The sequence below is a fragment of the Mobula birostris genome, chromosome 11 (assembly GCF_030028105.1).
Source record: "Mobula birostris isolate sMobBir1 chromosome 11, sMobBir1.hap1, whole genome shotgun sequence".
Classification (NCBI taxonomy): Eukaryota; Metazoa; Chordata; class Chondrichthyes; order Myliobatiformes; family Myliobatidae; genus Mobula; species Mobula birostris.
In genome coordinates this window covers 74,101,087-74,123,295 of record NC_092380.1, presented here as the reverse complement: position 1 = coordinate 74,123,295, position 22,209 = coordinate 74,101,087, and the positions used below count along the sequence as shown (strand labels likewise).

The 22,209-nt window shown below is 41.8% G+C and overlaps 1 protein-coding gene across 1 annotated transcript in view; it reads right to left on the bottom strand.

Moving 5' to 3' along the window:
* The window catches only part of cyp2r1 (cytochrome P450, family 2, subfamily R, polypeptide 1), a 45,164-nt gene that overhangs the window by 12,951 nt on the left and 10,004 nt on the right, over positions 1–22,209 (bottom strand). The window contains exon 2 of the mRNA XM_072271374.1: positions 15,935–16,076. Within this exon, the coding sequence (XP_072127475.1) occupies positions 15,935–16,076 (142 nt within the window). The remainder of the gene's footprint in view (positions 1–15,934; positions 16,077–22,209) is intronic.

Genomic DNA, 22,209 nt, shown 5'->3' with positions numbered 1-22,209 from the left:
CGTAGGGCAGCCACAGCAGTCAAACAGCAGCAACACACACTACCACGGAGACAAGGACACTTAATGCAGAGGAAGAGAAATCCTTTGTTGATTTGTCAAAGTATTGCTCAAGAAAAGCAGCTCTCATGCATTCCATAAACCCATCTATCACTTACTGATAAACTTATACATTTATTTCTCAATTTACATTATGCCCTGCATTATCATTACTTTTCAGAGGCCCGTTGACAACTTTCACAAATGTTTTCATCCCCTGCTTTTTCTCGGCTTCACCTAAACTGTTTTTAATTTATTTTCTGAGCTGCTGCCTTCATCCTATTGCTTAGTGCTACCCAACTTCTTTATCATTTTGCTTATCTATCTAAAGGTTTTGTATCCTGCAATATTTAATTCCCACCTTGATTATTTTACAACTAAAGTACGTCTCCACAATGGCCAGTGTAGTCCATGATTCCAAGTGTGTGATCCAGTTTTGAGATGGATAGAATTTTATCTAGAAAGCATTGGTATGATATACTCAGGATTTATTACATTTTTGCATGATTAACATGTAGAAAACATCATCTAATTTCTCAGCAATAGTTGATAAGATTCAGTACAGGTCAAGTGATGTTATACATTTGAAAGCCAGAAAGAATATACAGCAACAGAGAAATATCAGGTATATGAAAACAAGTTTTTTTTTGAAGGTGGCAGGAGGTCATCGGATGAGTTAACGAAGGACATGGGATGTCAAGCTTTATAAATGGAGATAGGGTATAGGTTGCAGTAAATTACGCTGAATTTCATTCTCATTTTTTGTTATTATAATTTAGAAAGGATATGAGGGCAACCAAAACTTCAGAAGAGATTTACTACAATAATTCCAGGGATGATGGATTATAATTCCATATATATTCTAGAAATATTAGAGTTGCTTTTCTCAGAACAGTGTTTAAGAGATCTGATAAGTGTTTGAAATCATTTATAAAAGAAAATGGTTCCAAATGTTAATGAACAATAACCAGAAGGCATAGATTTAAGAGAATATACTTTATAAGTGATTAGACTTTATAATATACTGCCTCCTAGGTAGGGTAGGGGATTAATTTTTAGCAATTATTAAGGGGTAGTGGAGGTATAATTTGTCCATTTGTGCTGATCACCCCATCCTTGACTAAGCTGTTCCACCATAAACATGATCTGTTATGAGTCAATATGATGCTTTCAGATCAGGTCATGCATAGCACATACCTCCGCCGCACCACTCAGGTGTGTTTCTGGGGTACAGGGGCTATTTTACAAACCAGTTGCTCAAAATTATAGCAAATGGTGCACATTGTTGCAATTTTACTAGTGCACCACTGGAGGGAACTATATTCAAAGGAATTCACTTTATGGAATTTGCCTCTGCAGTATCTTCCTCCTCCTGAACAATGGTTTTTCATCAACATTGTCAACAAAGCCTTTGACAGTATCTCTTCCATTACCAATGCCTCTGTTCTCAGCCCCTCACCACTGGATCAGAAGGATGGAGTTCCCCTGCTCCTCACTTTCCAACCTAGTATATTATATGTATTCAATACATCATGACATCATGGAATATTGGTTGGAAAAACGGGGAAGGAAGAGGGGAGGGAGCAGGAAGCACCACAGACATTCTATAATGATCAAAAAGCCAATTGTTTGCAATCCAACGACCTTGCCTGTTGTCTCTGGGCTGGATGTGTCTGCACCCACACCACTCGCCCCCACCCTGGTATTCCTTCTCTGCCACCTGTCCCACATCTCTCCTGTAGCACTCTACCCTCACCACTCCCAACAGCCTTTGCTCCTGCCAGATTCACAAACTTGCTCTCTGCTCCATGCGGACAAATACAGTACTGTGCAAATGTCTTAGGCATCCTAGCTACAAGATTTTTCCACAGTACTGTACAATGTCAGATAATTTGACTTATCTGTCTGTATTAGTTGCCACATGTGACATCACTTCAGATTTACCCTCTCCCTTTTCTTGTTTTATTCCTCGAGCAGTGAAGGACATGTCCAGCCAAACTTGCCGGGCACGTTTTCCTTCTCTGCATGTTGCCACTACCACATTCTTTTGTCTGCTTTTCGTCTACACTCTTGCTCTCTTACTGTTCCCATGCACTCATTTACAGCTTACCACCACAGTCACCCCAGAAACTACATTTGATCTTAGCCAAAAGGCCAAGAAGTAAAAAAAAAGTTACCCCAGTTTCACCTCACCTCATCCCATCCTTCCTACATCTTAACAAGCTTCTTTTGTCTCCCTCCCAGCTGTGACTGTGATGGGAGAGGATATTTAAACTAAAATGTTAACTGTGTCTTTTTGTGCTGGTGTGGCCCGACTTGCCAATTATTCGCAGCATTTTCTCATCTTTGGGGATGGCACAGTAGTGAGGAGTTTAGCATAATACTACTACAGTACTAGTGACCCGGGTTCAATTCTGCCACTGTCTGTATGGAGTTTGTACAATTCTTCCCATGACTGCGCGGGTTTCCTCCACGTACCCCAGTTTCCTCCCACATTTTAAAGGCATATGGGTTAGTAGGTTACATGGTGTAAGTGGGCAGTGTGGCCTCTTTGGGTCAGAGGGCCTGTTAGCATCCTGTTTCTCTACGATATATAAAATCGCTTTCCCCAAAATAGATGCAGCAAAAGTTTCCTTCCCCAACTATTCTTGACAAAAGAAAACTACCTGAGAGATGTACATGGTTACAATTACAAAGCAAGAAAACTGATACTTGAGCAGTGCATACATTTATTATAGAATATGGTAATCTCTTTGGCAAATTGTGTTGCAATATCTACAAACGGTATGCCATAGTGTGATAGAATATGAGAGTATATACACTGCATGATGCCCAAAATGGGTATGAATACTCAAAAGGTGTTTTGGTAATAACAAGTGGTAGGTAGATTTGAACCCACTTAGGGAAGAGAGAAGAATCTATAGATTCTCGACATATCTTCAGATTCTACACGGAAGATCTTAGTGGAGTGTTGGAAAGGAGGAGACTTGCATTCTATTAAGGATAGTAGGTGACCCAACAGCAACATGATGACAAGACAACAGTATCAGATTCAGGCATATTACTAGCATATGTTGAGAAATTTATTACTATGTAGCAGCAGTACAATCCAATACATAATAATAAAAAAACTATGTGATAAAAAAATTCATAAAACATTAAATTAATTAAGTAGTACAAGAGCAAAAGAGTGAGGTTGCATACATTGTTCATTGTCCATTAAGAAATCTGATGGCGGAGGGGAAGAAGCTGTTCCTGAAACACTGAGTATGTGTCCTCAGGCTCCGATAACTCCTCAGTGATGATGGAAGGGCATGTTCTGGGTAATGGGGGTCCTTAATATTTACTTACTGCCTTTTTGAGACATTGCCTTTTGAAGGTGTCCAGGATGCTGGGGAAGCAAGTGCCCGTGATAGAGCTGGCTGAGTTTACAACTTTCTGCAGCTTTTTCCAATCCTGTGCAGTGGCCCCTCCATACCAGATGGTACTGCAACCAGTTAGAATGCTCTCCCCGATACAACTGTAGACATTTGAGAGTCCTTGGTGACATACCAAGAATCCTCAGAGTCCTAGTCAAATATAGCTGCTGTTGTACCTTCTATGTAATGTTGGGCCAGGACAGACCTTCAGAGGTGCTGACACCCATGAACTTGACACTGCTCACCCTTTACACTGCTAAACCGTTGGTGAAGATTGGTGTGTTTTCCCTCGACTTCCCCTTCCTGAAGTTCACAATCAATTCCTTGTTTTCATTGACATTGAGTACAAGGATGTTGTTGCGACACCACTCAACCAACTGATCCATCTTGCTCCTACAGGCCTCCTTGTCATCATCTGAAATTCTGCCAATAATAGTTTTGTCATTGGTAAGTTTATATTTGGTGTTTGAGCCATGCTTAGCTGCATAGTCATGTGTGTAGAAAGAGTAGAGCAGTGGGCTAAGCAAGCTTTCTTGACATGTGTTTGTATTGATTATCAGCTAGGAGATGTTATTTCCAATCTGCTCTGACTGTGGTCTCCTGATGAGAAAGTCAGGTATCCAGTTGCAGAGGGAGGTACAGAAGCCCAGGTTTTGGAACTTGTTGATTAGAACAGAGGGTATAATTGTGTTGAATGCTAAGCTACAATCAATAAATAGCAGCCTGACATACAGTAAGTATTGCTGTTGTCCTAGTGATCCAAGGCTGTAGATCCATTGTGGTGATAGGCAAGTTGCAGCAGGTCTGGGTGCTTGCTTAAGCAGGAGTTGATTCAGGCAATGACCAATCTCTCAAAACACTTTACAGATCATAAGACACAGGAGCAGAATTAGGCCATTGGCCCATCGAGTCTGCTCCACCATTCAATCATGGCTGATCCTTTTCTCCCCTTCTCAGCTCCACTCCCTGGCCTTCTCCCAGTATCCTTTGATGCTGTGGCCAGTCAACAACTGATCAATCTCTGCTTTAAATACACCCAACAACCTGGACTCCACAGATGCCTGTAGTAACAAATTCCACAAGTTCACCACCCTCTGGCTACAGAAATTTCTTTGCATCTGTTTTAAATGGACGCCCCCTATCCTGAGGCTGTGCCCTCTTTTCCTAGACTCCCCCACCATGGAAAACATCCTTTCTACATCTACTGTCGACTCAATACTCTTGAGTAGAAAATGAATTTTTAGCCAACCTTTCTTGAAAAAAAACAGGTTGTTAAAGTTTAGCTTACCTTTCTTGAAATTAATCTCTCTTTTCCTTTCATAAATTTTAAAACTCATAAGGCAAACATAATACATTTCTGTTACATAACTGGCTTAAACCAAAATGGATTTTAATTTTTCTAAAGGTAGGCTTGGAAGATTTAATTTAAATAAAGGTTGTAATTTTAATTAATGCCATTTACAACATGAAAATTTGTTGACATTGTTGAATAGTTAAAGTTACTAAAACCGTAAGCCAAAGCAATTTGAATGAAAATATAGCCCAAGACACAATTTTACACAAGACTTTGAAAAAACATTTTCTTACTAAGTGACATGATCAGGCTCAAATATAGGCATCGCATGTGAAACCTGTGCTTGCTTTTTGCTGCACAAATACTCAAATTTGGGTCTTATTTTGAGATAAGCACACACGGATTTCACCTTCAACTGAAATGAGATGACCTCCATCGTTCTTGATGCTTCTTAAACAAGAAAAAGCTTACTCACACATGTAAGAAGTTGAAAACTGCAGCAAAGTGTTCATTGCTTTCCTATAAATGGCAGAATACTCTTCTTTCACAGAAATCTAGAACTTGCCCAGAGGCAGGTCAGTAAATCTCATCTTGAGCGCACGATTGAACTGCATCTCAAAGTTCTTCCTCTTCTCTCAAAGTCAAGTTCTTAGACTAAGCCAAAGATTCAGAGAAAGGATCCCTCACCCAGTCATACACTTGTGTTGAAAGGGAGGAAAAGTACTGTTCAGTTTTGTTCTGCAGTTCTTCCAGGTGCTTTTCAATAAGACTTGAAACTTTCTAATCCTTCTTCACTCTGAAGCCCAAGCAGCAGTGGAAACATTTCAAGATTTCCTTTTGCAACACGATTTTTGCAAATATTCAGTTTCCTTTTAAATCCAAGAATTTTGTCACTTGAAGTCAAAACATTTTCTCCAGGGCCTAGCAAAGACTTGTTCAACTGGTTAATATGGTAAAAAAAAATGTCTGCTAAGTAGGCTAGTTTCTGTAGTCATTCTTCATCTTCAAAGCACTCAGCAAAATCTGGCCTACTATTTTCTTGCAAGTACTCTCACAATTCACCTTTCAGCTCAAACACCCTATTGAGAACTCTTTGCTAAGCCACTGGATTTCTGTATGTAGCAGGAGATTGGTGTGCTCTTTGTCCAGGTTTTCTCATTTTTTTTTTATAAACATTCTTGAGTAAACTGGTCTTTGTTTAATAAAGTTAACCATTTTTGTAGCATCATCCAGAACTTCTTTTTTTATTTCATCTCCAAGGGTTTTCGACATCAGCACCTCTCTGTGAAGAAAGCAGTGTGTTGTGACACCATCAGGATTTTCTTTTTTTTAAACAGGAGAAACAAAACCTCTTATGGAGCCAACCATTGACGGGGCACCATTAGTACTGATGACAACACAGTTCCTCCAAGACAGACCTTTTGTTTCCAGATTTGAAGACTGAACATTAAACGTATCTTGGCCTTTGCTTTTTTCGGGCAGCTGTTTGCAACAGAAAAAGTTTTCTTGAATTTCACCATCATTTACAAATCATTGAAATGCTACAATATGATATTTATTGGTGAAATCTGTTGACTCATCAACTTGGATAGAGAAGCTGTTGTTTTTCAGTTTATCACACACAATCTCTTCAGCATCATGTGACATGTCATCAGTATGTCGTCTTATCATACTGTTTGAGAGTAGCCGCCTTCTCGCACGAACAAAATCCATGCAAGAGCCCATCCTTGAGCTACTATATGCGGATGACTGTGCTCTTCTCATGCACACAGAGGATGCACTACAGGCTGCAGTCACAGTTTGCCAAGGCTGCAATGGCTTTTGGGCTAACAGTCCGTCTGAAGATAACAATGATGTTCCATCAGAAGACCCTCATGGTGTTTACAATTCACCTTGGATCACCATTGATGATCACCCTCTCACCGTTGTTGAGCAGTTCACCTCCTTGGAGAGCATCATCTCCAGTGATGCTACAGTAGTAAGAATCGTTGACAATCGAATTGTTAGAGCCAGCAGTGCCTTTGGGCGGCTCCAGAAACATGTGTGGAAGAACCACCAGCTGTGCCTATCCACAAAAACCCAGGTGTACAAGGATGCCATTGTCACAACACTGCTGTACGGCTCTGAAGTCTGGGTCTTGTTCTGCAAGCAAATCCGCTTGAGTGCTTCCATCAACACTGCCCCCACCCCATCATGGGTATCAGCTGGTGGGATCATGTTTGCAACAACGAGGTCCTGGAGAAAGCTCAGCTTCCAAACATTGAAGCCACTTTGCCGCTCAGGCCGCTCTTGCTGGCCAGGCCACGTGTCTCACATGGACAACTGCAGGTTACCGAAAGCAGTTCTCCAGGGAGAACTCTCTCAGGGCAAGGGAGATTGTGGTGCACCATGCAAAAGGTACAAAGACCAACTTAAGCAGCAGCTGTCAGGCAAGTATCGAGGCCAATAAGTGGCAGGACCTGGCTTGTGACAGAGACTGGTGGAGAACGCAGATCCACGGCGCAGCCAAGAATTTTGAGGAATCCAAAAGAGCAACTGCTGAAGAGGCGACTGACTGAGAAGAGGAGACGCAGGAAGGATCTTATTACCCAAACGCAATGCCAGCCACTGTGAGTGCCAGAATCAAGCGTTGCGTGAAGTTCAAAAACAAAATTTCTTAAAATCACGATCTCTCGCAGAGCCCCGAGCAACCTCTAGCAGAACGCTAGGGTTCTAGTAACCCCGGTTGAGAAACCCTTGTCTGGGCCTTTCAACATTTGAAAGGTTTCAATGAGATCCCCCACTCATCCTTCTAAATTCCAGCGAGTTCAGGCCCAGAGCCATCAAACGTTCCTCATATGATAATCCTTTCATTCCCAGAATCATCCTTGTGAACCTCCTCTGAACCCTCTCCAATGCCAGCAAACCTTTTCTTGGATGAGGAGACCAAAACTGTTCATAATACTGAAGGTGAAGCCTCACCAGTGCCTTTTAAAGCCTCAGCAACACATCCCGGCTCTTATATTCTAAACTACTTGAAATGAATGCTAACATTGCATTTGCCCTTCTCACCACTGACCTTTAGGGTGACTTCTGCAAGTTAACCTTTAGGGTGTTCTGCACAAGGACTTCCAAGTCCCTTCACATCTCAGATTTTTGGATTTTCTCCCCATTTAGAAAATAGTCTGCACATTTATTTCTTCTATCAAAGTACATGACTATGCATTTTCTAACACCGTACTTCATTTGCCACTTTCTTGCCCATTCTCCTAATCTAAGTCCTTCTGCAGCCTACCTGTTTCCTCAACGCTATCTGCCCCTCCAATCTTCATGTCATCTGCAAACTTGGCAACAAAGCTATCTATTCCATTAAGTAAATCATTGATATGCAGCATCAAAAGCAGTCCCAACACCGATGCCTGTGGAACACCAGTAGTCACTGACAGCCAACCAGAAAAGGATCCTTTTATTTCTATTTGCTGCCTCCTACCAATTAGCCAATGCTCTAACCATGCCAATAACTTTCCTGTAGTACCATGGGCTCTTAACTTGGTAAGCAGCCTCATGTGTGGCACCTTGTCAATAGTCTTCTGAAAATCCAAATATACAACATCCCCTATATTTATCCTATGTGTAATCTCCTCAAAGAATTCCAACAGGTTCATCAGGCAAGATTTTCCTTTAAGGAAACCATGCTGACATTGTCCTTTCTTGTCCTGTGTCACCAAGTATTCCTTAACCACATCTTTAACAATTGACTCCAACATCTTCCCAATCACTGAGGTCAGGCTAACTGGTTTATAATTTCCTTTCTGCTGCCTCCCTCCTTTCTTAAAGAGTGGAGTGATATTTGCAATTTCCAGTCCTCTGGAACCATGCCAATGATGGTCCAATGATTCTTGAAAGATCATTACTAATGCTTCCACAATCTCTACCGCGACCTCATTTAGAACCCTAGGGTGTAGTTCATCTGATCTGGGTAACTTGTGTATCTTCAGGCCTTTCAGCTTCATCACAATGATGTGAGTGCACCTGGGTGATAGCCATAGAGTTAGTTCACTCTGCTCTTCTGAGGCACTGGTATGATTGTCGCCCTTTTGAAGCAAGTGGGAAACTCCAAATGCAGTAATGAGAGTTTGAAGATGTTCTTAAACACCCCTGTGAGTTGGTTGGCACAGTTAACAGAGCACTATTAGGTACACCATCATGGCCTGACACCTTGTGAGCGTTCATCCATTTGAATGATATTCTGATGTCAGACTCCCACACAGAGATCACAGGGTCACCTGAGGCTGCAGGGATTCACACTGGTGTACTTTAATTCTCTCTTTCAAAGTGTGCATAAAGGTATTGAACTCAACTGAGAGCGATTCATCACTACCATTCATAATACCATAAGACATAGGAGCAGAATTAGGCCATTTGACCCATTGAGACTGGCTGCCATTTCATCATGGCTGATCCAATTTTCCTCTCAGCCAAAATCTCCTGCCTTCTTCCCATATCCCTTCATACCCTGACCAATAAAGAATCATCAACTTCTGCCTAAATATACATAAAGAATTGGCCTCCACAGCTGCCTGTGGTGAAGAATTCCAAAGATTCCCCACTCTCTGGATAAAGACATTCCTCCTCATCTTTGTTTTAAAAAGATGCCTCTCTATTCTCAGGTTGTGTCCTCTGGTCTTAGACTCTCCCACCATAGGAAACATCCTTACCACATCCACTCTGTCAGGGCTTTTCAGTATTCAATAGGTTTCAATTAGCTCACTGTTCACTCTTCTGAATTCTAGTGAATACAGGCCCAGAGCCATCAAATGCTCTTCATACAATAAGCCATTTTTGTGAATCTCTCTTGAACCCTCTCCAGTTTCAGCTCATCCTTTCTAAGGGGCCCAAAATGGCTCGTAATACTCTGGGTGAGGCCTCACTAGTGGTTTATAAAGTCTTAGCATTACATTCCTGCTTTTATATTCTAGTCCTCTTGAAATTAATGGCAACATTGCATTTGACTTCCTCACCACGGACTCAACCTGCAAATCAACCTTTAGGGAATCCTGCACAAGAACTCCCAAGTCCCTTTGCACCTCAGTTTTTAAAATTTTCTCTTCATTTAGAAAATAGTCAACCCTTTCATTTCTTCCACCAAAGTGCCTGACCATACACTTCCCGACAGTATATTCCATCTACCGCTTCTTTGCCCATTCTCTGAATCTGTCTCCGTCTGTCTGTAGCCTCTCTACTTCCTCAAAACTACCTGTCCCTCCACCTATCTTCATATTGTCTGCAAATTTTGTAACAAAGCCATCAATTCCATCATCCAAATCATTGACATGTAATGTAAAAAGAATCTGTCTTAACACAGACCCCTGTGGGACACCACTTGTCACTTGCAACGGACCAGAAAAGTCTCCCTAATTCCCACTCTTTGCCTCCTGTCAATCAGCCACTGCTTTATCCATGTTAGAATTTTTCCTGTAATACCATGGGCTTGTAGCCTGTTAAGTAGCTTCATGTATGGCAACTTGTCAAAGGTCTTATGAAAATCCAAGTACGTAACATCAATCATTTCTCTTTTATCTATCCTGTTATTTCTTCAAAGCATTCCAATATATTTGTCGGGCAATATTTTCCCCTGAGGAAACTATGCTTACTAAGGCCTATTTTATCATGTGCCTCCAAGTACCTTTTCTTCTGTCTCTCTCCCTTCTTGAAGAATGGAGTGACATTTGCAATTTTCCAGTCTTCTGGAATGATTCCAGAATCTAGTGATTCTTGAAAGATCTTTACCACTGCCTCCACAATCTCTTAAGCCTCCTCATCCAGAATCCTGGTCCAGGTGACTTATCTACCTTCAGCCCTTTCAGTTTCCCAAGAACCTTTTCTGGTAATAGTAACTTCACACACTTCATGGCCCCTGACATCTGGAATTTCCACCATACTGCTAGTGTCTTCCACAGTGACAACTCATGCAAAATACTTATTCAGTTCAGTTGCCATTTCCTTGTCCCCTACTACTACCTCTCCAGCATCGTTTGCCTCAGGTCTGATATCCACTCTCGCTTCTCTTTTACACTATGCATCCGAAAAAACTTTTGGTATCCCCTTTAATATTATTGGCTAGCTTACTTTCATATTCCATCTTTACCACTTAATGACTTTTTCCAGTTGCCTTCTGTTGGTTTTTAAAAGCTTCCCAATCCTTTAACTTCCCACTAATTTTTGCTCTATTATATGCCCTCTCTTTGGCTTTTATGTTGGCTTTGACGTCTCTTGTCTGCCACAGTTGTCTTCTTGCCTTTAGAATACTTCTTCCTTTTTGGGATGTATATATCCTGTACCTTCTGAATTCCTCCCAGAAATTTTAGCCATTGCTACTCTGCTGTCATTCCTGCCAGTGTTCTTTTCCAATCAATTCTGGCCACCTTCTCTCGTGTCTCTATAATGCCCTAAAATTCACTGTAATACTGATACATCTGATTTTAGCTTCTCCTTCTCAAATTTCAGGGTGAATTCGATCATAAATATAGATAGACATAGAAACATAGAAATCTGAAGCACATTACAGGCCCTTCAGCCCACCATGTTGTGCTGACTATGTAACCTACTCTAGAAACTGCTCAGAATTTCCCTACTGCATAGCCCTCTATTTTTCTAAGCACCATGTACCTACCTAAGAGTCTCTTAAAAGACCCTATTATATCAACCTCTACCACCTTTGCTAGCATTGCATTTCATGCACCCACCATTCTGTGTGTGAAATGACCTCTGACATCTCCCTTGTATCTGCTTCCAAGCAGCTTAAAACTATGCCCCCTCGTCTTAGCCATTTCAGCCCTGGGGGAAAAAAGCCTCTGGCTATCCACACAATCAATGCCTCTCTTCATCTTATACACCTATATCAGGTCAGCATGCAGCTCTATCATATTGTAATCACTTTCCCCCAAGGGTTCTTTTACCTTAAGCTCTCTCATCAATTCTAGTTCGTTGCACAACACCCAATCCAGAATAGCAGATCCCCTAGTCAGCTCAATCAGGAGCTGCTCGAAAAAGCCATCTCATAGGCATTCTAGAAATTTCCCCTCTTGGAATCCAGCATCAACCAGATTTTCCCAATCTATTTGCATACTGAAATCCCCCATGACTATTGTAACATTGCCCTTTTGGCATGCATTTTCTAACTCCCATTGTAGACCACATCTTTACTACCAATATTTAGAATGTTATGTTTTTCCTTGTCGTAAGTTGTGACCTGCACACCGTGCCACAGCTGACATACGTCTATTTTTTTTCTAGTTCCAAACAGAATTTTTTTTTTGCTCTTAAAATAGCCTTCCATAGGTTGTACCTGGACTTCTTGTATAATTCTGGTCTTGAATGCCATCAGTCGAACTCTCAGCAGACTACAAAACTCCTGGTTCATCCATGGCTTTTGGTTTTAGACAAAACACACCCATCCACATGTCTGGATGAAGTCAATGACAATTGTGGCATATTTGTTCAGATTCAAAGGTGACTACCTGAATATAGTCCACTCCACCAACTCAAAGCTGCCCCGTAACCACTCCTTCACCTCCCTTGACCATACCTCCTTGGTCCTTACCACTGGTGCTGTGCCCTTTAGTCTCTGCCTCTACGCTGGGCATAGAAGTACAGCCAGGTGACCGGACTTTCCGAAGTGCAGGCATGGGATCACACGTTAAGTATTCTTCATGTTTGTTTAACAGTGGTCAAATGAGTTGGCTCCTCTGGTTCCACTGCTGATATGTTGGAGGTAGCTGTTCAGAAACTTCTTCAAGCTGGCCTGATTGAAATCCCCCACAATGATAGGGAAGACTGTTTCGTGCCTGCTGATATGGTGCTCAGCAATTCCAGTTCTTGCCCAATGTTGGTCAGGGGTGGAGTGTATACCGCTACCAGGACGATGATGATACACTTCCTTGACAGATAAAATGGACAACACTTGACAATCAGAATTGTATGCTAGATGTTCCAGGTCGGGTGGATAGAGCTGAGACAGAATCACCATGATGAGTTAATCATAACGGATACTCCGACTCCTTCACCTTTAAGTTACTGAGCTGTCCTGCCTTTTTGGTAGATGGTGAAACAGGTAAATACAGAGGTTCACACTAAGTGACAATGCAATCTCAGGGACCAGAAGAAATTTAAACATCTTACACGAGTAGTTAAGGCTAGAGAATATTTTCAATTAACTGTACTAGGAAGCCTCTACACTGCTTAATTCACCACATCTGCTCTTGACCTTCCAAAAGAAAACATTCTACTGACAGTCTTCCCTCTTTTTTCAAGGAGAAAGTCGAGCACAAATGGAGGCAACAGGAACTGGGTAGGTGTGTCTAGATTTTTTTTCAGTACAGATGATCATAGAAAGTCATTGCCAAAAACACAGCCATCAGCATCAGCCACTAACCTTGAGCATATCCAGATTCCCCTATTCCGCTCCTTTAATCACATAGACTGAAGTTTATATTTCTTACTTTCCCCCTTATGCACGTCATTACCTATTCTTTCCACAATTCATTTTAGATACCCAAGATCTGTCACATGCCCAGTCAGCAAAGGATGAGCAAGATTGGAATAGAAGTGACAACACACAACTGAAAGGACAGGCATGACCATCATTTCAGACACGAGAATACAGAAGAGATTTCCATGAGTTGAGACACCAAAGACAAATGGACTACAGCCAGGATGGGACGGATCGAATGGAAGGGATAATGGGGATAGGAGGATGTGAGAGGGAGGGCATGCTGCAGGGAGCAGCAGAGCACTACAGTGATGACTTTAGGGGGCTAAGCTCCAGGAGAATGCTAATAAGTATATACAGTATATCCAAATTCCTCAATTGCCAGGAAGATTGTTCAGTGGAGGAAATTGTCACCAACCACACAGAGGGGAAGCTCAACCAATCAAATTTGAAATCATCACCTGTGCTGTCAGTCTACGAATCCAGTATTTGCAATGACAGCCAGAAGTAATTCTGTGACAACCCTGAAAGCAGCTCAAGATTTGTGTCGGTTCTGCTGATAGGGTGGTGGGGCACAGTTCTTGATGCTGTAGAGCACATGATCAATAACGCGAGAGGGTAGATGTGGTGATGGAACACCTTAATAAAAATTTTAATGTTAAATCAGTACTTGACTGTCTTATAATCTTTCAGTACGCTGGATGAACTCAGCAGGTCGGGCAGCATCAGTCAGAAACGATGAGTTGACGTTTCGGGCCGGAACCCTTTGTCAGGACTGAAGAATGAAAGATGGGGAAGGATTTGAAGAATGCTTGTAGCGTCAGTTGAAAGACCAGTAATTTGAAAGATAAAGGGGTGGGGGAGGGGAAGCATTGATGTTATAGCCCTGAAAACAATGGGTGGTAGAAGAAGGAGGCGGAACCATGAGGGAGCTGGGGGAGGGGGTAGAGTGAAACAGGGATAGAGGAAGGGAGGGGGAGAGAATTACTGGAAGTTGGAGAATTCTGTGTTCATACCAAGGGGCTGGAGACTACCTAGACGGTATATGAGGTGTTGCTCCTCCAACCTGAGTTTAGCCTCATCATGGCAGTAGAGGAGGCCATGTATGGACATATCGGAATGGGAATGGGAAGCAGAATTGAAGTGGGTGGCTACCGGGAGATCCTGTCTGTTGTGGCGGACAGAGTGGAGGTGCTCGACGAAGTGGTCCCCCAATCTGCGTCGGGTTTCACCGATGTAGAGGAGGCCGCACCGGGAGCACCAGCTGCAATAGATGACCCCAACAGACTCACAAGTGAAGTGTTGCCTCACTTGGAAGGACTGTTTGGGGCCCTGAATGGTGGCAAGAGAGGAGGTGTAGGGGCAGGTGTAGCACTTACGCTTACAGGGATAAGTGCCAGGTGGGAAATCAGTGGGGATGGACATGTGGATAAGGGAGTCGCGCAGGGACCGATCCCTGCGGAAAGCAGAGAGGGGAGGAGAGGGAAAGATGTGCTTAGTGGTGGGGTCCTGTTGAAGGTGGCGGAAGTTGCGGAGGATAATGTGCTGGATCCGGAGGCTGGTGGGGTGGTAGGTAAGGACAAGGGGAACTCTGCTTCGTTGAGCACCTCCACTCTGTCCACCACAACAGACAGGATCTCCCGGTAGCCACCCACTTCAACTCTGCTTCCCATTCCCATTCAGATATGTCCATACATGGCCTCCTCTAGTGCCATGATGAGGCTAAACTCAGGTTGGAGGAGCAACACCTCATATACCATCTAGGTTGTCTCCAGCCCCTTGGTATGAACATAGAATTCTCCAACCCTCGGTAATTCCCTCCCCCTCCCTTCCTCTATCCCGATTTCACTCTACCCCCTCCCCCAGCCCCCTCATGGTTCCGCCTCCTTCTTCTGCTACCCATTGTTTTCAGGGCTATGATGTCAATGCTTCCCCTCCCCCACCCCTTTGTCTTTCAAATTACTGGTCTTTCAACTGACGCTACAAGCATTCTTCAAATCCTTCCCCATCTTTCATTCTTCAGTCCTGACGAAGGGCTCCGGCCCGAAATGTCGACTCATCATTTCTGACTGATACTCCCCGACCTGCTGAGTTCATCCAGCGTACTGAAAGTGTTGCTTTGATCTTTTACAGCATCTGCAGATTATCTTGTTTTATAATCTTCCTGATTTGCACATTTCTGGTGGATGTTAGGTGTGTCGATAATTGTTCATTTACCAATTTGCTCTCTTGTCATGTTGAGTCAGAATTATGTGCACAGGCATGAACAGCATCTTAAAGCTTAAAGTGGTCTCAGAACAAAGAAAAACAAACATGGAAACTATTCAGTCCCATTTTACTCAACTTTCCATCTACTCTTTTTGCACCGCTGTGTTCTCATTCACACTCATACATTTCAAGTAATGTGCAAAATAAAAAAAAATGGGAAAGGTTGTTTAAGGCCGAATTTCAGATGCAGAAGCTAGTGCATTGTCTGAAAACAAATTTAGTTCCTAAAGTATGCGAACTTCTTTTCTTGTAGTCAGTATGCTGGACTAGATTTTAAAGTACTAATTTGCCACCATTGCAAGCTTTTGTGTTCTTATTTTTATCTGCATTTCTAAACTGTTTTTAAATACATCTCTAATTTAATGCTAGATTTATAAGCTATGAGATAAAGATAGACTACAAGTAATTATACATTAATGGCAAATGGTATTTGTTACATCTGCTTACCTCCCATGTTTGTCAATTTTTTGAAGAGAGGCAGAGATGGCCTATCTGCAAAATTATCACTCTGATGAACAAGGCATTCCTTGATTGCATCATACCCATTGATGATAACAGTTGATATACCACCAAGGTCAAGACTGAAAATCTGTTAAACAAGAAAGTGACATTTTAAAATTAAGTTATCAGTTAAGCATTCAGTCACAAAATAATGCTGAAAGGTACCACTTGCCATTTTAAATATACAGGCAGATTATTTTAGATTAGATTAGATTATGAGGACACGCAGTCCTCTTTTATTGTCATTTGGTAATGTATCATTTCTTAATGGATGCAATGTTCCTCCAGAATGATCTCACAGAAACACAAGACAAAAAAGACTGAAAAACTGACAAAAATCACATAATTATAACATATAGCTACAACAGTGCAAAGCAATACCGTAATTTGATAAGAACAGACCATGGGCACGGTAAAAAAAAGTCTCAAAGTCTCTCGAAAGTCCCATCATCTCACGCAGACGGTAGAAGGAAGGAAAACTCTCCCTGCCGTGAACCTCCAGCGCTGCAAACTTGCCGATGCAGCACCCTGGAGGCACCTGACCACAGCCAACTCTTGAGTCCGTCCGAAAACTTCGAGCCTCTGACCAGCCCTCTGACACCAAGCACCGAACACCATCCCTGCCGAGTGCTTCGACCCCGGCCCCGGCAACAGGCAATAGGCAAAGCTGAGGATTTGGGGCCTTCCCCTCTGAAGATTCTCGATTGTACAGTAGCAGCGGCAGCGAAGCGGGCATTTCAGAAGTTTCTCCAGATGTTCCTCCATGCTTCTCACGTCTGTCTCCATCAAATCAGGATTGTGCATGGTACCTACTTACTAATACGATATCATTTCGGAGCGGCCGCGAGAAATTGATATTACTTTTTATTTACATTCAATGCAATTAGAATTTCTCCACAAGTTGATCACTTATTTCTTAATTTCACTCAACAATGGAAGGTTTATTATTCTATACTTTAAACCAAAGACACTGCGTTGACCCATTTACAAATTAAAATGATGCAACACATACCTTTGTCCTTTTTGCTTACTTTTATTGTAATTTGGCACAGGATATAGTTATCAAGGCAAGGGATCTGACATTTGAGTAATGAATGCTTTGTTCTAAGCACTGTAATCCTCAAGTTATGCTTCATAGTTTTTACAGGAAAGGCAGGTATTTGGAGTGAAGGTCCGATCCAGCCCTGTTCGATACAACTCTGATTCCAATGACAAAGAAACTAAATATGTAAATATGAATCAAAAAAGACTTGACGATTTATATTTGAGATGATGAGTGAATCCAAGGGAAAAGCATCAAGAACTCTGTACATAATTTCATAAAATGCCACGGGGTCTAGAATTATATTAAACATAATCTCCTTCAAAGAAAGGCTAGAAATTTTATTTCTCCCGTTGATAAACTAACAGATTGTGAAACAGGATGGAATAATACTAGGGGAATCAAAAGTGCATCGGGAATAATTAGTATAGATTTATGGTATTGTTCTTATCAAACTGGAGAATTGATAAGGTGTAGAAAATAAGATTAATACAAATATTCAGGATTATTTGGCAAGTTGCAGTTACTTGGTATTAATTGGACAGTGTTAGGAATAAGGTCCTTTATCACCCATTGCCCAACCTGCCATTTATCCAACCCCCCCATAAAAGTTGACAATATCACCCTTGAAAATGTAGACCACTTCCCTACCTCGGCAGCACCCTCTCCTTAAAAGCAGACATCGACTCAGAGATCATCCGCTGCCTGAGTAGTACCAGTGGAGCCTATGCAAGATTAAGGAAGAGAGTCTTTGAAGACCATGACCTACAGGTCTAAAACTTCAGGTCTATAGAGCTGTCGCCCTTCCAACATTACAGTACATGGACCACCTACAATAAGCACTGAAGTCCCCGGAAAATAACTACCAAAGATCTTTACGAAAGATTTTGAGGGTCAGCTGGAAGGACAGATACACTGACACCAACATGAACAGCATTTCCACCATGATAAAGCAACACCAACTCTAATGGATAGGTCATGTAATCTGGATGACTAAATCACATCTCTCCAAACAGACTGTTTACTCCAAGTTGAAGGAGGGTCAGCAAGCCCCTGGCAGGCAAAGGAAACACCTCAAAGATAAAATCAAAAATCAGCCTGAAGAAATTCAAGTTGACATCTAAAAACTGGAAAGACTTTGCACACAATAGATACACCTAGAGGAAATCTGTTCAAGAGGAATCTCCATCACATGCAAACAACATCTGCTGTGCTGCAGAGAACAAGTGGCAGCTATGAATGGAAGGACTGAACAACCAAAAGACCTAACCATTGACTACAGCACCATGTACTCCTGCCCACACTGTGTCAGAGTGTGTACAGCCACCAAATGACAACCCCTTCAAAGAACATCATACTGAACTTCAGTGATTGCACTACTACTACCACCACTAATCACATGGTTAAATAATTGATGACAATTAGAAACAGTAGGTTTCTACATCAAGGATAAATATGTGGATTCATCCTTGATGTTTCAAGTCTTCACAAATATATTAAGCTGTATAAATTAATAGTTCATTGTGAATCACTTTCTATTTTTTAGCAACCCTTTGGAGAGGACGTAGACACACTGGAGATTAAAAAAATCAGGTAATGTGTTTAATTAGCGACCAAGTTGATGTCACTTTTTTTTACATTATCTCCCACTTGCCTGCTGGTGCAAGTTCTGAAACCCACTACAAAATCTGGCTTTGAAAAAACATTAGCTAATATAGTCATTGTTTAGTACAAATTCAGTAAATACAAGTCTTGTCTGACAGGTTTGATTGTGAGATTTGATGCAGACTGATGGGGGTGGAAAGTAGTTATGCAAAGCATTGTAATGATTGATATGATAATCAAGTTTAAAGGGCCCTTGACAATACTCCACATAATAAACTTATTAGCAAAATGAAATCTCATAGAATTAAACAGTGATATTGTGGATAGAAAATTGACTAAACAATGGAAGCAGTAGTGATGAATGATTACATTTCAGACTGAAAGTTCAATGCACAGTGCATAGTAGAGCTACTAGGTCTTGATGTTTCAATCCCTATGGTAAGTCGGCACTTTCAATGTTGGCAATGGGCTTGGAGTGGTGACAAGGAGGGAGAGTAGGTACGTCATCAGGGTCATCAGGTGGGCACTCTCCTTCTTTGACGTTTCGTTGATAACCCCATGACATCTCCAGAGGGCTCAATGGTGCTACCTGGCGTCCCAGATACACCCCCCTCAGTTCCATACCCTCTTGTCTTCATCTTGCAGCCCAGTTGTTGTCTTTCCTTTTAATCCAAATCCAACTGCTGCTTTCTTCTGCTGCATTTGACAAGGACTTGATTCCTTGTTGGAGGGAGTGACCCCTCACCAAGGTCTTATTAAGACCTTCTTTTGATATTTATTAACCTACTTTATGTATATGGTGGAGACATGTATAAGTTTAGTCCAGAAAGATTTTTGGCACCTATGACCCTTCTCACCCCACTCCGGCAAAATCACCATCTGAACATAAAAAGGATGGACACACCTGCATGCATTGGACTCATAATGTAAAGGATGAAGGCAACTTCAAATTTCTACATACAACCCTGCTTTAAAATTTCTAAACTTAAAAATTCAACGAAATGACAGAATAGACAAGGTAGTATGTTTGCCAATCAGCAAGGCAATTTATAGCTGACTGCAAGTTCTGGGTCATTGTATTTATTCTGTGCTCTGCTGGAAGAATTAAGGAGATGCAGAAGGGATCTACTCAAATGCTACCATGGCTGTTGAACTGGAAATATATGGAGAGACTGAAATACTGGTGTCGGTGTACTTTGAACAAAGCAGGTTAAAAAGATGCAAGAAATTCAAAACAAGACCTGAATATGCTGTAAATAGACAACAGGTCAGGCATCATCTAATGAAATTGAAACATACTTAACATTTCATTTTGAAGACTAGTCATCAGAACTAGGAAAGAGTGAACACCTTAGTTTTAAGTTACTGAGAGGGCAGAGTGAGTTTGGATGAAATAAGGACTATCTCTGCACAAATCAGTAAAAAGGACTTAAGCTTGGGGATCAGCATTTCATCTTCTCTGTGGGGATACCAAAGAACCTAGGACCAAATATTGGATTCAAAAGCTTCAGGGAACTCAATTTTACTGTTTAAATCATAACTGGCCATTTTGTATCAGTTTTTCTTCTCTTCATTAACCTGGACTGTCTTGTTGGGTAATTCCAAAGTCCCTGCAATTCACAGCTCTCATCTTGGTTTTTGTTCTCATTCTCCCCTCATTATCTATCAACCAGATTACTAGAACAACAGTTTTGCATAATGACAACTCTGGTCTCACCCTATAAGATATTTCCAATCCATATATCTATAAGACCATAAGAAATAGGAGCAGAATTAGGCTATTCAGACCATCGAGTTAGCTCCACCCTTTCAATCATGCCTGATTTATTATCCCTCTCAATCCCGTTCTCCTGCCTTCTCTCTGTAACCTTCGATGCCCTTGCTAGTCAAGAACCTGTCAACCTCTGCTTTAAGTATACCTAACGACTTGACCTCCATAGTCAACTGCGGCAACGAATTCCACAGATTCATCACACTCTGACTAAAGAAATTCCTCATCTCTGTTCAAATGGGACATCCTTGTACTCTGAGTCTGTGTCACCTGGTCCTAGACTCTCCCACTATTGGAAACATTCCCTCTACATCCACTATATCCAGACCTTTCAATAGTCAAAAGGTTTTAATGGGTAAACTCCAGTGAGTACAGGCCCAGAACCACCAGACAGTCCTTATACATCAATCCTTTTCATTCCCAGGATAATTCTCATGAAACTGCTCTGGAGCCTCTCCATTGCCAACACAACCTTTCAAAGATAAGGAGCCTAAAATACTAAAATACTCCAAGTGTGGTATGACCAATGCCTAATGAAGCCTCAGCATTACATCCTTGCTTTTATATTCGAGTCCTCTCAAAATGAATGCTAACATTGCATTTGTCTTCCTTAATACCAATTTAACCTGCAAATTAACCATTACAGCATCCTGCAATAGGTCTTCCAAGTTCATTTGCATCCCTGATTTCTGAATTCAATCCTTCTTAGAAAATAGTCTATGCCTTAATTCCTTCTGTCAAACTGAATGACCATACACTTTCTTGCACTGTATTCCATCTGCCACTTCTTTGCACATTCTTCTAATCCATCCTTCTGCAGCCTCCCTGCTTCCTCACCTACCTTTGTAATATCTGCACACTTCACCTCAAATCTATCAATTCCATCATCCAAATCATTTACAATATAGTTCAAGTTTCATTGTCATTCAGCTATACGCATGAACACAGTAAAAAAAAAACATTCCTCCAGAGCCAAGATGCAAAACAGTACCAACAGTCACACACAGCACATATAATTATGATAGTGGAAAAACATACAGCCCCAAAAAATATAGCCCAAGTCCCCGAGTGTCATGGCCTGTAGATTGAAGGTGCATTGGATGTTGTCCTGGAGCCATGTTTCTCAATGACCAAGCCCACAGCAGTACTGATCACATGCTAGGGCAACTGTAGATGAATGTAATCCAGCTTGTCTTCACTGACAGCAGGGGTCGGCCCCCACCTCACACAGAATCCAGCGACGCCTCTGCTCTCTCTGCCACACTACCTCTGGCATGACCTTTCTTGGGCAGATGCAACAGGTAACGCCGTGAGATGACAGCATGGTCTGTGCAACAACTGAAGACATGCAGCTCCCCCGCTGTTGGTCTTACCAATGAACTAGTGAATTGGACTTGAGTATTCTACATTACCAATGTCCAATAGGGTCTTGCGATCATAAGAAAAACGTCCTAGGCAATCATTTACACTATTTATTGGACCGTGCATCAGCACTGACACCTTCTTCCTTGGCTGGCTGTAGTAGGCAGCAACATGGTACGTCACAAATCCAGCTCCACCGCTATCAAGCAACTCGCTAGTGGGGTAGACCTGCAGTATGTGATGTTATAAATATCCAGCAATGCCTTGCAATCATAAAAAAAGAACGTAAAGGAGGAACAATATAATGTGAAAAGAAGTGGTCCCAACATAGACCCCTGCAGAGTACCGGTATTCACTGGCAGACAGCCAGAAGACAGTCCCTTTAGTCTCACACTTTGCCTCCTGCCAGTCAGTCAATCCTATGTCGATGCTAGTATTGTT